This window comes from Megalops cyprinoides, chromosome 9 (assembly GCF_013368585.1).
Source record: "Megalops cyprinoides isolate fMegCyp1 chromosome 9, fMegCyp1.pri, whole genome shotgun sequence".
Classification (NCBI taxonomy): domain Eukaryota; kingdom Metazoa; phylum Chordata; class Actinopteri; order Elopiformes; family Megalopidae; genus Megalops; species Megalops cyprinoides.
Genome location: NC_050591.1, coordinates 6,126,509 through 6,141,653, shown reverse-complemented (window position 1 = coordinate 6,141,653; position 15,145 = coordinate 6,126,509). Strand labels below are relative to the sequence as shown.

Genomic DNA, 15,145 nt, shown 5'->3' with positions numbered 1-15,145 from the left:
ATCGGTACGGCACAATGCCAGGATTATTATAAATGTGTGCTGTATGAACTACCAGATACAAGTACCTTTCCGTACACACACACTCCACAAAGAGGATCCGAGTCCGGATCTGAACACCTCCGAATGCGTTGCTCTACCTTTTACGTGCTGTAAAGTGAGATACCCGCGCAAGTTGTCGGAGGAGGATCCCTCCTCGCGAGCGATCCGCTGTATTTTGACAATACACGTCGCTCCCGTGCAGACCTCTCCCTGCGCTCGTGCGGTGAGCAAACTGGGGAGGGGACCTGTTTAAAATTTCGCGAGGGCGACGACTTTAATTCTTTTCAGACCGGATCAAACTTTAAATGGCTTCGCAACTTTGGAGCTGGAAATGCTGTGAAGAGGTACACGCAACTCGATTTCGTCATGAAAGCCACTCGTACGGATTCGGCTTCACGAGCGTAAGCTTTATGGGGTAAATGAAAACGTGCCACGATATGGACTTTATTTTGTTGTGTTTTTTTTTAATTGATTCCTGTATCTGCTAATTTAACATTTAATAGGGCTGCGTGAGCCGTAGTCTGTCTGTAGCTTTTGCACTCCACCTTCCAGCTGCGCGATGCTAGAATGGGTTGTTGCTGTTTCCATCCTGATACTGGTGGCCTGTGTATGGCCGGTGTCGCGGTACCTCCGACCAGTAATCCAGTCCGCCTCGCTCCTCGGCGGGCTGGGAAGGGGAATTTCTCAGCAGCAAGCGAGAGACCGGGGGTCAGACAGGTGCGAATCTGACCACGGCGCTTGCTCTACATCAACGGCAGCGTCTGCTGAAGACGCAGAGACTGTTGCGTTCATATGCAAGCCCTCTGCTCTGGCCAATTACCTCCTCAAACACTGCGTGTCTTTCCTCAATTTCACGCCGGGTTCGAGATGGAGCTGGCGCGCGAGCCCGTTCCTGCAGACCGTTTTCGGCGCGTGCTGGCCCGCGGAGAGCTCCGTGCATTTTGTGCGTGACCACCTGCAGATGAGCGACGACGGGCTGGTCGCGCTGGACTGGGCTGTCGCCGGGACCGCGTGCCACAAGAGGAGGAGGACATCAAGTAATTCCACCAATCCAATTCTCCTGATAATCCCGAATTCTTTTGGGAAAATCACCCGGAATGTCTTGAAGGTAATGTTAAGGATGATAATAGGGTGTGTGTCCCTGTGCGTGTGCCCACTGGTTTGTGGAGTCTCGAACCTGTGGAAATGTCTGTTACGGTGTTGTTCTCTGTGGAGTGAGTGTGTCTGTGTGTGATGTATTATGAATGTGGGGACATGGATGTGCACGTATGTATGCGTGTGCTTCTGTGGATGTGTTGCATGTATGTGAGCATGTGTTTGTGTATGGACAATGTATGTGTGTGTGTGTGTGTGCACGCATGTATATGAGCATGGATGTTTTTGTGTCGGTATATGCATGCTTGATTTCACATGTGTGTTGTGTGTTTGTGTGTGTGGATGGGTGTATGTGTATGTATCTGCACGTGACTGAGCGTGTGTTGAATGTGTGAGTATGTGTGTGCGTGTGTGTGTGTGTGCATGTGTGTATGTGTGTGTGCGTGTGCGTGTATGTGCGTGTGTGTGCGTGTGTGTGCGTGTGTGTGCGTGTGTGTGTTTGTGTGTGTGTGTGTGTGTGTGTGTGTGTGTGTGTGTGTGTGTGTGTGTGTGTGTGTGTTGAATGTCATTGTGTTCCGTGTGTGTGTGCATGTGTTGAATGCGTGTGTGTTGGATGGGCGTGTGTGCAGAATGTAGATGTGTGAGTACAGGCCACATGATGATGGCTCTCCAAACCGTTGTCCTGATTGTGGAAATGGAGGTATTGTCCCATTACAGCCAAAAGACATGTTACATTGTTCAGCTGGTGTCAGTTCGGTGCTTTCCCTAAAGTTGTAACACCAGTCATGCTGCAGTGTTGTACAGGTACAGATCAGATTACATTCACTTGCAAGTGACACAATGAATGAGAACCGTTGTTTCGTTATAAGACAAACAAACCAATGAGGAAAAAAATCACACAATCCAAACACTGAGAGCACACCTCTCCAACCAAATTTAAATAAAGGAGTCGCCCCCCCCACACACACACACACGCGTGCGCACACACACACACGCGCACACACACACACACACACGGATACATGCAGACACGCTCACAAACGCACATGTACATGCACACACACACAGCCAACAACTGACACAATGTTCCTTTGTAGTGTTTTGGAAATAGTTTCATATCTCGTTTAAACTGTCTAAAATGTGGCTCTGATGCATTAAACATTTTTTTTTTTTGAGCCTGACATTGGTGCTGTAAGGTGATCTTTGCTGCTGCGGCTGTGCTAGGTGTAGTTGTTCCTGTGGTTTTCCTGGGCCGTATATGGTTTAAGCTGAGTTCACAGCAGCACCACTGAGCAGATCTGGTTTCCCATAATGACTCACTCTGCCCCTGTCCCCGGGAGTCTCTGCTGTTCACTGTCAGCCTGACGGCCCGGCTCTAACTGGCCACAGAGCGCTCTGCCAGCTGACTGCGTCGCCCGCAATGAGAGGATGCACTGATGAGAAGATGCACTGATGAGAAGAGTGAGGCGGTGTGTTTTCCAGGTCACCACAGACTCTGCACAAGCACTGCCGAGCCCCTGCGTTGAGCATTATAGAGCAACACATGTGATTATAGGGAGTTTCAATGTCATACAAGACACTGCGCTACAGCTGTTACCAACTGCAAGAGACCCATCCCTCCAAACCAAAATCTGCAGTAAAATTTCCTTGAATTTATAGACAATGGTTTTATGTAAAGTGAAACTCAGACATTGCCTCAGCCCTTGGCCCTGATGACCTTTGACACAAAGTGTTCAAGGTCAGCCATCTGAGTTAATGTGTAGCTGTTAGTCTTGGCTAACAGCTACAGTGTGGAAGGTAACTCAGGTGTCTTCAGGGCTGCTGTCACACAGTTGCAGCTGTACATTTGTGGCTGCATTGTCTCTTCACAGAATGTTTTCACCTTTGGTTGCATCACATGACCACAGCACTAACTTACAGCATCTGCATTCGCAGCTACAACCCCCCCCCCCCCCCAACATATGCGCTGGAGTTAGAGCTATGTGCGTCACAATACTGTGATAACAGCACATTAGGGAGAGTTTACACTGTGATAACAGTACATTAGGAAGAGTTTACACTGTGAAAACAGCTTATTAGTTAAGAGTTTACATTGTTAACAGCACACATAGGAGAGTTTACCTTGTTAACAGCACACATAGGAGAGTTTACCTTGAGAACAGCACATTACGGCAAGTTTACGCTGTGTCAACAGCACATTAGTTATGAGTTCATACTGTGATAACAACTCTTTAGGGCAAGTTTACACTGTGATAACAGCACATTAGTTAAGAGTTTACACTGTGATGACAGCACATTAGGGAGAATTTACACCCCAGTGGCACCTCATATGGTTACTGTTAACACTGAGTATGTGTGTATGCATTTGCAAGTGTGTATGTGTGCGTGTACTTGTGAGTGTGTGTGAGCATCTTTCTTACAGACTTGCTCATCCTCACATTCACAGTCTTTTCATATATTTTGCAGTTATAAACACCTTGCAGCAAGGTGCAGCTGTGAGCTGGTCCACCCACACAGGAGAAATGTCCCCTCTGAGTGTGAGATATGAGGGAGAGAGTCAGTGTGTGCCTCATTCTCCTATCTGTTCTCATCAGAAGGTTTTGGGCTGTGGCTGGTGGAGAAGGCACAGAAAAGTTGTGTTTTCTGACCCACTCATTCACTGATTCATTGACTCAGACACTCAAGTCATTCAGCAGTTCACTTACTCACTGATTCAGTGATTCATGCTCTCACTGAATCTGTGACCTACTGAGCAGTTTTCTCAGCAAAGTTCCTCCCTCAGCAGTGAAAAGCAGCAAAGACAGTTTTACTACTAAAGAGTGAAAAGGCTAGCAAAGTACTTGCAAAAAAGTGGTTAGTAAAACGTGTTGATGAAATTGAGTTCTGCCGGCAAAATAAGAGCAGAGAAAAAGAAGACCTCACGTGGCCTTTAAGGAGACTGGCTGATTAGAGCCATGGGACTGGGAGGGTTTGCAGGTCGTGGCGAGGTTCTCACATGGAGGGGCGGGGTTGTGAGGAGTTTGACGGCACCGTGTGGAATGTGGCTGAGGAGACAGCCGCTTTGTGTCTTACCTGGCCTGTTTCACATGCCAGTCAGAGGGAGTCCAGCAGCCTCCGCATTCCCGCCCCACTCCACTCACAGACTGGGGAAACTTCCAGAATGGCCAGTCTTCTCCTGCTCAAGCCCCCTCCGTGTCCCAGCCTGCTGCAGTTTACACGGGGCCTGAATCTCATTTTCTTCTCTGACATCGATTCCTGCAGGGATCAATAGGTTTCCAAAACCAGGCCCTACAGATCCAGATGCATTTGCGCTAGACTATGAGTATGACATCTGTGGAGAGCAGTTACAGGACAGGTATGGTGAAGGAGAGTTCTGTGGTCTCTGAGTGTGATGTGACACTGTGCAGGCTATGCTGTGAGGGGAGGAGCAGGCTTCAGGCCTTGGTGCTGCAAGCTTCTCTGCAGGGTGAATACTTTTACCCACAGGGATCTGTGTCACGCAGAGCCGGGCACAGCTCAGGGTGAGACGCTCTAGGTGTAGGTTTTGCATTGCAGTGTATTTATTTTGCCCCTGCACCTTGTTAGAGTGACTTGCATAGCTGATATGTTGTGTATTTATATAGTTTGATACCTACTGCAGCCCTATGCAGTTTGGTATAGGGGAGCCTGGTTGCACACCAGAGGACCCATTGCATTAATGAGGGTGTGGTGAAAGACATGTCTTCTTCCTGCAGCTGTGTGAAGTGGCCCTGGGTCACGGCTACCTCCCCGTGGTCTTCAACCGCCGTGGGCAGAACGGCACGCCGCTCAGCACGCCCAGGCTGCAGCAGTTCGGCGACCCGGCGGACCTGCGGGAGGCGGTGCGGTACGTGCGGTACCGGCGGCCTGCTGCCCGGCTCTACGCGGTGAGCGAGGGCACGGGCTCGGGGCTACTGCTGTCCTACCTGGGGGAGTGCGGCTCCTCCAGCTACCTGACGGCCGCCACCTGCCTCTCACCGGTGTTCCGCTGCCAGGGCTGGTTCGAGACCGCCCCCTGCTGGCCCTTCCAATGGGTTCTGCTGCTCTACCAAAAGATCTGCCTCAGCAGGTACCTTGGGGTGGCTCAGTTTTATGCCTCATCTGTACTAATCAGAATGGAATGCTGCATCCATGGAAACCACTTGAATGTGACAGTGATTATGATGATAATGATTGTGATAATGGCCATGGTGATGGTGATAATGGTAATAATGATGATAGTGACGATGATTATGATGATAATGGTGATAGTGGTGATGGTGATGGTTATGATGATAATGATGAACGATTGTTTTTCCGCTGGTGCAGATACAGGACTGCACTGGCAGAGACGATCCATACGGACGCTCTGTTCTCCAGCAGTTCCCTGCGTAGCCTGGAGGAGGCGCTCTTCTGCCAGCCAGGGCCGAAGGGAGCACCGGCCGGGGGAGGAGATGGCTGGGAGGCGTACTGGGAGCGTAACGACCCCCTGCGTGACGTAGACGAGGTGGCGGTGCCGGTGCTGTGCGTGTGCAGCCGTGACGACCCGGTGCGGGGCGAGCCGAGCACCACCCTGCCCTTGGAGCTCTTCCAGAGCAACCCCCACTTCTTCCTGCTGCTGACGGGGCGCGGCGGGCACTGCGGCTTCTCCACGATCGCCGAGGCCGAGGGCGCCGCCCCCTGGAGCCACCGTGCCCTGCTGGAGTTCTTCCACTCCGCCACGGACTTCTTCACCAGCGAGGAGCGGGCCAAGGCAGCGCCAAGGCGCAGGGGTCTGGGGGGTGGGGCCAGCGGCCGGGCCTTCCGCCACCGCAGCGTCAGCACCTGCAAACGGCTGCCCGTCTGCTCCCACAACATCCACCCTGCCGGCAGCTGGCACAGGTCCTACACCAGGTGACGGCTCCCTCAGCCACGCCCTCTGGGGTGGTCACTCAGGATGGGATAGGCACTCCTCTCAGTCACACCCTCTGGGCTGGTTGCTGTGGGTAGGGATAACACTCATCTCCAATCACTGTATTACTACCGTGACTACACAGGAGAAGTATAAGAATGACCAGTCGGGCTGAAAGGCCCAGAAAGACCAGTCAGGCTGTAAGGCCCTCTCAATAACACACGCACTGAGGCTCTGATCTGGCCATATCATGAGCTGATGAAGACCGGGGGCCCACAGCTGTTCTGTCATGGATTGGGTGGATTGGTTGACAGGGATTTCTTTGTGTGAGAACTCTCAGCAGGCACCCTGCAGGTTACTCAGATAACATCGGTGAAACCACAGCCATCCTCCGGTTAGTGCTTACATCACTTGTAGCGTGAAAAATAGTCAGCATTGGTGTGTGAGTGTATTGGAGGGTTGGGTTCGGTTTGCCTCAAGTATGGTGGTTGTCATGGCAAGACAGGCTCAGTATATACAGCTGGCAGTTCCAAAGTTAGGAGTACAATGCACAAAAAACTCAGTTACTGTGGCCTGAAGGCTGGTTCTGTAGAGGAACACACTAAGCAGGCCTGTGGAATAACAGCACTTCGGTTCCCATGCAAGGGACTCAGGTCACCCTGATTGACGGTGCATTTCTGAGCTATGTACAGTGCTGAGACCGTGTGACCACACTGGAGCTTCCCCTGCTCTTCTGCTCTGAGTGTCATCTGCCACCATCTGGGAAACATCTTCATCTTCACCTTTCTTCTCCTTCTTTGTATACTTGATGTTGGCTTGATAATGAATAAACTGTACAATGAATAAATTTTAAAAAACCTGGCTTTTAGTAGGTGCTTTTCTAAAAAGGTGGGCCAGACTCAGCACACTGTTCAGTCACAGAAGTCTGCAGGATGCTCGCTGGAGACGGAATCTGCAAATCTTGAAACCTACATTCTATCACAGAAGCAATAGGAGAACAAGAGTTCTGAGAAGGGTAGCATAATGTGTTCAAGCATGCAATAGAGATAGTGTGCCTCTTAGCAGTTCCTTTTAGCAGGTGATCATAAAGTGAGTCACACTCCTGCGTCACTATTCTCCTACTGCACATTCCACCACGATTTAATTCATTCATGGATTTGTTTCTTTTGTTTTATCACTACAGTATGGTGAACTATGTAAGTCATTCAACCAAAATGCTTGTGTGCATTAATGTGCATTCATACTGATCAGGAAGAGAGAGGATTTATTTCAGCCTTGAAAAGCTATTTGAAATGAAACAGCATCATTACACTATTAGATACGGTGCGCCTGATGTCTGAATGAAATTGAATTAAATATGCACACAATAGCCCAATGTCATGTACATTACACATCCTGTACACTTAAAATCTAGAGCAGACAAGAAGCTTCAGTCTGAGTCAGTCATCAGATGCCTGCCGTGGAAGAGATCTTTGAAATGACACGCACCCATCTCTGAGTAAACAGCTGGTCCTCAGGTGTTGTCACGTGTTGCTGAAAGAGGAGACCCACTGGTGGCCTGTAGATATCCACTGTCAACGCAGCAATGGAGACGGAATGAGAGAGCGATTCAAGGGGAACGCAGACCCCCCCCCTTCCTGTGTGGATGTGTGTTCTGAGCAGAGATCGAACAGTGCCCGTGTCTGATCTGAAAGTCTTGTGGCCTCGTTTATAAAAAGCGCTTGTATTCAATCCTATATTTAATCGTACGAATTTTCTTTCTTTCGAAAGGTTTGTAAGTAATATTTATAGAGGTGGTTGCATGCATGAATAAAGTTCAGTGTAGCTCTGAAGTATGGATATTTTATCATTACAGTATATCGCAAACTGATGCCCAATACGTGTTTGGGAAAACAACAGTGGCTCATAAGCCAGCCATCAACCTGGGCGAAGAAGTCAGCTCAGTCCCTAAACACTCTCCTTGTGAAATGCATGGGTCACCAAGTCCTTTAATAAAGACAATGTAGCTGTGCTCAAATGTCAATCACCACAGGTACTGGGACTACTTATAGAGATCTACATTTCCACTTATACATAAAACAACATTGAGAATAGCATTCTTCATGCCTATTCAGTTTTGAATCTGGAGAGCTACATATTATATTCATGTTCACACGTAATTATACAGCTACCATTAATTCAAGCCTGCAATACAGAGGTTTGGCCACTAGGAAAGATTGGTATGTCAGGCTGAGCTTGCACAATGCAAACTGCTTCTCCATGTCATTTTCAAGGTTTATAAATTATTGCTTTGATGTAGATTTTAAAATAATCAAATTTTAAGATCAGCTCTGTTCATAAGACCATTTTATAAATGAGGCACTGACAGACACATCACTGGGAGAAGCCAGCACACAATTATAGGGCTGCAGTTATGGGAATATTACCTTCATATGTACATTTTAGAAACTGGACAGGTCTTGAGAATTTGAAGCAGACTATGAGATACATATGAAAAACCCTTGGCACAAACATTTACAGGATACAGTGTACTGGCTAGTGCATATGCATGTATTTATATGCATACAATGTGTATGCTATTTTAATTATATTAAGCAGAAAGACAGAAACTTTATACAGGTAAAATCTCAGGTAAAATGACCTCCCCATCACGTGTGCATACAGGCACAAATGAATCACTAAGAAACCACTAGTAAATAAAAAGGCTCTGCAAGTATTTCAATGAATGGCATACTAAAAATAAAAACAATTTAAGTAGTGAAGGCATATCTGTGCTTTGTTGATACCAGGATTTGTGCCAATCCATGACTCCTGACACCACTTACACAGTAACCTGGTTTTCTCAGAAAGTCTCCCATTCAAATAACAACCAAACCCAGCCCTTCTTACCTTCAGTCATCAGGCAAGATGTCCATGTGCACCTTTGGGAAGATCGGGGTGTGGCTGTTCGGGCATGGCTGTCTGTCTACAGGTCCTGTACTGGCTCTAAGCTGCAGTGTATCTCCCTCCTCTCTCTAGAACCAATAGTCAATAGCAAGTCCATGTGAGTTAACAGTGATCTAATGAAGCAGACCAAGAACAAGCAATCTGTAGGAAAACGTTATCTTTGAATTATGTCTGCATCATTTACTTATATCACCCTTTTAATGTCTGTGTCTGTGGACTCCCAGACTCAGTGCCTGGACCTTGCCACAGAGAGATATGAGTCCGTCTCTCTATATTTTCAGTCTTACTTGAATTTTGATTGACTCTAAAATTAAATAAGTATAATCTCATACTACTGAGTACTCGATCAAAAAATATGGTCATGTAACAATTGCTTGTCTGTTTGTGAATCCATGCATTTATCCACTGTCATGGTGTTCCCTCTTGTGGACAGAGTTGGTATTGCAACAATTTTTTGCTTTCTCAAATGCTAAATATTGCTTGAGAGATTCTTAAATTAGGGTTAGAGTCGGGGTTAGGGTTACGACTGATGAAAATGAGCGTACATTGTATGCTAGAAAAAAACTCAAAAGAATATAAAATGATTCTAATTCAACACCATAAGGACATCACTCATTCATTAATTTATTCATTCATGGATTCATTCTTTCTTCCTGCCTTTTTGGCACTGGCAATACCCTCAGAGAAATTCCGACCATTACGGCATGGTCTTCAAAAGAAATGTAAAGAACAACAGACTAATAAATAGGGAAAACAATATACAGTATAGTAATTTCTTTAGAATACATCTGTATTAAAAGTCAACAAATTCATGCTCATGGGCGAATTTGATTGAGGAGCTCGCCCTACGTCAGCACAGCTGGTCCCACCTAAAGAAATGGGTGAAAGAAAGAAAATGATGTGTTGTGCAGATCTCTTCTAGCCAGCATGCCAGTGAGGTAGATGAATGAATACGCCTGAAGCATGCAGCTAGCTATATAGGCTAAATATGAATGTTTTAAGCAACATAGTCTGTGTAAAGCCAGACACTTTTCTATTTTTTTAATGATCCAGCTAGCATCAGTAATGATAGAGTAGCTTACTAACTTAATATGGGTCGTTGTTTGCTCACTCGTTAGCTATCACATATGCTATAGCCTCCTTGGCTAAAATGCGAGCAAGTTAGTGTTGGCTGTGTAGGTTACTTTAGAGGAGAAATGCCATCTTTTAAAGAGAACATCTGACTGTATCCTTCAGCATCTAAATCACGCCCATAGTAAGCCAAGTAAAAAAAACTGTCACTGACTATGTGTGGTGTATGTTGTAACGGCCGTTTCATTTTTAGAAAACCGACTTCAGTTTGATGGTGAAATCATCTACAGTGTCATTGACTTTTTCTTTTTGCATTTTTGAAATCGTTAGATTTTTTTATATCCAGATTTTACATTAAATGTGTTATTGAAGCAGCATTTCACAATTAACGAGCAGATTATCTGTTAGAGATAAAGATAGCATAACTAGCTAGTCGACATTGTTAAATGGTAGGCAGAAACGACAGCTAGCATCAAGGGGTTGTTCGTCAAATGTGAGAATATTACAGTCGCACAGGTTTAGGGAGATTGTGCCCAGACTGTTGTGGATGTGTTATTCGTTTTGATAAGAGAATTAGGAACCGGCCGTTTTCCCCATAAACACGATTTTTGATCGATAATAGGCCACTACACTAATATAGGGGGAAAATATTAAAAGTGAAAACGTTTGCGTTCCTAAATTGATGTGCGTTTTATAAATATAGGAAATGTAGTTCTTTTCTAGGAGTTTATAAAATGACGTCAACGCATTCCGGTGAACATCAAAAACCAGCCTGCAATTTTTAGTTGTAGTTACAAGACATTGGTGAACGATTGCACTATATAGCGTTAGTCGTCGTTGTTATGGCAACTGCCTCTGCAATCTCAAGCGGTCAGTAGGCGGCAGTACCGGCGGCGTATCCGCGTGGGTCCAGCGTTCAAATCAATTCAGCACACAATGACGCAGCTATTGCTCGCTTTGGCTCGGAAACTCCGATTATATTTAGCAGACGAAGACACTGATTTAAACTGAGAGCGCAGCACATGGGGGCCAGAATTAGCCTCAGTTTAACAGGTTGATATGCAGCCGCTACAAAATAAGACCGCACACATGAACAAGGAAACACAAGCTAGATGTTCTGAGAAACTTGGCAGACCGCTGGCTGATTAATTAAACGCAGATAGCTAGGCGCCAAATTCTGCAGCTAATGAGAATACTGATAGGTGCTAAATATATAATGTGTAACAGTGAACTCCCATTTTAAGCCAGGTCATTTCCAAAGGGAAAGGGTAAAGAGCTGACTGATCTTTTACGTCACACCTCTGAAACGCTGCAATTATGTAACTGTAGGAAATCTGAGGAGCGCTGCCGGCGGAGTGATATACGCAGCGGATTACCGCACTGAGTCATTAAGAGTATTTAAATAAGGTTTTATTTTTCAAAAATCTGAACCTTTGAATAAATAAAATGCGTTTTACTACGGATAACAAAAATAAATGGAGCAGCTCTCTTCGCATTTGCTCGTAACCATGTTCCTGATTACAGTGCAACGATATCAATATCAGATAACATTCCATAATCATGTCCATAGTATAAAGTGACAGCATGTTCCTGTGGGAGTAAAGTATGACTAGTGCTTGACCTTTTAAATTCCGGTGTGCTTGGTAGCGCCCCCTGCTGCTGTAGCTGAAAGATGGGTGGGGGTATTCTCCAGGAAGCTCCTCTGTGATTCACAGCCGGTGTTCAGGCCTTTGTGGTGCTGCTGCTGATTACAGGCCCTCTCTCTGGTGGCTTTAGCAGGCTGAGCAGATACACAGCGGGAGACGTAATGAGCAGTGATGGGTTGTTTTTTAAATGGAGGTGCCCCTGCCTCAGCAGAAGGGGACCAGACATCCCTGCAGGAGCCCTGAATCCTGCCTGCTCTGGCCTGGCTGTTCAGGAGAAAAGGTTAAGGTGGATCAGATGGCCCCGGTGGCTGGAGTGGGCAGGGCAGCCGCAGCTCTGAGCTGCAAGAGCAGGGAATTTGTGTGAAGGCTTTTTTACAATTGTGCAATGCAGTGCGATCTGTGAGTGCCCATCTGTCAATACAAAGAGAGACATAGCCTCTGGGCTATGCACAAACACACACACACATACACGCACACGCACGCACACGCACACACACACACACGCACACGCACACACACACAAACACAAATACACATTCACACCTACACACACACACACACACACACACAAACATGCACATGCATATACACACACACGTTGCATCACTCAGCAGACAGCAATAGAGGGGGCGTGGCCATCAGGCATCTGGCAATGGAGGGGGCGGGGCCATGACACAACAGATGACATTAGGGGGCAGGCCTTTGCACAACAGACTGCAAGAGGGGCAGGGTCATCATGCAGCCGGAGACAGAAGGAGGGGGTGGGACCCATGACACAGCAGACTACTGCATTATGAGGTGTGAATAATGTGTCATAATGCTCTGTAGACCCCGGGGGGGGGGGTTGGGGGATGTTGGCAGGTGCTTTTAGGGTGAAAGGTATTGAAGGGGTGACTTGCATTGTGGGGGTGACTAGCATGCCACATGGAAATATCTGTGGTGTGACAAGTCAGCTGAGATCACAATCCATTTCTGATTACGTGACTTAAACAGGAAGCGAAACAGCTGCCCGCTTCCTATAGAACACCCCCCGTGCAGCTCTGAGGAAAAGGTTGTCAGGTTTGTGCGCTCCCTGAGGGCCTGGCGAGGGAGCTGGAAGGACAGAACTCTTGTGTAAGGGTGAGGTATTCGCTGCGCTCATGCTGCAGGCTCAACAGCAGGCTGTTGTCTGTAGAAACACACACTCCTGACACGCAACGTCAAGGTCGGCCCGTTCCGCCGCACCTGAGAACGTGGACGGGCTGACTGCGGCTGGTCTCCTGACCGCCTGCCCGTGCTGGAGGGACAGAGATGGCAGCCGTCCCCGGGAGCGGGGCCAGCACTGACCCCGACGGAATGTGGGTTACTCACACCCAAAGCTCTGTCACATGCTCACAGCTCCTGCTCTCCCCACATCCAGCCAAACAGGACGTTACATAACTGGCTATTGATTCTGACATGTGGGGAGAACCATGGACCAATAATCACTGCTGCCTTACAGTGACTCTCTCTCTCACACAGACACACACACACGCATGCACACACACAAAGACACACACTTTGAGCGAGCTGGTTCTGTACGCATTGGAGCTGTGGATAAAGGCCTCAGCTTTTCATGTGCTGTGTCTGCAGAACAAGCCCAGGGTTATAGTCCCCTGCTATTGCTGAGTAAGGAGCTACAGCAGGGCATATGATTACATACTGCATATGACCACACGCAGAAAGGTACAAAATTCAGTGTCTGCAGGGTCTCAGCCCCAAAGGGCCTGAAGAACTGCATCGTTCATCTCTGTCTGAGTACTCTCACATTAATTTAGTGTAATGACAAAGAGCATGCTGGCTTTGCGCACACCTGCAGCAGGTGAAAATGGCACAGCCATTTCCCTGACGAGGACAGCGGGTTGGTCCTGCGAGGTACAGTAGCAATGAAAGAAACTAATGCCTTCTGACTGTCATTTTAGTCTCAGAGCACATATGACCTGCATTTCATTTCCCTCTCACGCTCCACACTGTGTGTGTTTCAATCCCTCGCACACTGCACGCTGTCAGTTTCAGTCCCGTTCTGACTCAACAATGTGTGTTTCAATCCTTCTCAGACTCCACCCTATTTGTGTTTCAGCCTGTCTGAACATTTACATGTGTTTTGGTGTGTCCAGATCTGCAAGTGTGAATTTCAGTTTCTCAAGATCTGTATGTGTTTCAGTTTATCTAAATCTGTGTGTGTGTGCCTTTTAGACTCTGTGTGTGTGTGTGTGTGCATGAGCGGGAGAGAGTGAGATGCCAGTTTTAGTGGAATGTTGGATCATAAAGAACATTCCCCATGAATTTCCTGTGGGATTTTTTTGCTGTTTGTTTTTGAGAGTCTATAACTGATCTGAGAACAGGGTGAAGTCCAAGCACATGTTTTGCTCAGGAGCTACAGAAGAAAACACGGTTTTACAGAGAGCAGAGTTAAATCGAAACACCTTTAGTACAGGAGCAATGATTTGCATGTTTCACATGCAGCTGAAAATAGCAAACAGCAAAGATAATGGTGCGGACAGTGATGCAGCGGAGATGGCATAGCTGAGATGGCATTCCTAACTGCACTGTCTGACAGCTTGTTGTGTCCAGTAGCCTACATTATTTTTGAATACAGTATTTTAAAATAATTTGACTGGAATAGTTTTACCATGATTGCACTCACACACGCACAGAGGAGAACCCAGCAGTGGGACACTGTGAGGTGAGTGAGTGAGTGTGTGTGTGTGTGTGTGTGTGTGTGTGTGTGCGCGTGTGTACCTGGGTCACAGAGGGCATTGGACAATGATCAGCTCACAGGGTAGCTCAGCTCACAGGGTAGTTTTCACTCTCATAATGTAGGCTGCAGTTTTATCAAGAAACAGCTCTGCTTATTGGTAAAAAGAGAATCCCCAATACGAGGATTGGCACCCCGCCTTAGACAGTTACCCGTGTGTGTGTGTGTGTCTATGAATGTGTGCATGCCTGTGTAATGTGTGCATGTATTTACATTTTCTTTCATTTACAAAGTAGGTCAAGCAAAATACATTTGTTGTTGTTTTTTCTGACTGATATTTGAGATTTTTGGAGGTTTTCTCTCCACTGTTAGCCTTCCTGCTGCCTCTGTGAGCATCCCTGAGACAGGCTTGCACAGACACCCTGACAGAGGGCTGGCTTTTAACTGTTTGTCCATTCTACACTGAGAGACACTGACTGCCTGCTGATGGACCGGGTCTTTTGATTGGTCAGCTTTTTGCACACGTTATCTCAGTTTAGAGCACGCTTGTCAACAGATGAGATGCCAAGCGTGGCACAGGACCGGTAAGCAAGGCATGATATTTTGTGCAATGTAATTGTAAGGTGTTCCATTACATATCTGTCTATCTCTACCCATCAGAGGTCTCTCCATGTCTCTGTACCCAAATTTCTTTTAGCTCAGGCACAATATGTTCAGATTTTATTGCCGCTTATGCTCCCTCTC

At 47.0% G+C, this 15,145-nt stretch overlaps 1 protein-coding gene across 1 annotated transcript; it reads left to right on the top strand.

Annotated features, from left to right (window-relative positions):
- The first annotated feature begins 598 nt into the window (after window positions 1-598).
- LOC118782580 (protein ABHD15-like) lies at window positions 599-6,028 on the top strand. The gene is made up of 3 exons (XM_036535934.1): window positions 599-1,147; window positions 4,869-5,221; window positions 5,461-6,028. Exons 1-3 carry the CDS (start codon window positions 599-601, stop codon window positions 6,026-6,028), a joined length of 1,470 nt encoding a protein of 489 aa, XP_036391827.1.
- Window positions 6,029-15,145: the final 9,117 nt, after the last annotated feature.

What these genes read in the sequence shown, in the direction of transcription:
- LOC118782580 (XM_036535934.1), top strand. Translation starts at nt 599, where the DNA reads ATGCTAGAATGGGTTGTTGCTGTTTCCATCCTGATACTGGTGGCCTGT. An exon ending in TCACCCGGAATGTCTTGAAG is followed by an intron (nt 1,148 to 4,868) that starts GTAATGTTAAGG and finishes TTCTTCCTGCAG; the next exon opens with CTGTGTGAAGTGGCCCTGGG. An exon ending in CAAAAGATCTGCCTCAGCAG is followed by an intron (nt 5,222 to 5,460) that starts GTACCTTGGGGT and finishes CCGCTGGTGCAG; the next exon opens with ATACAGGACTGCACTGGCAG.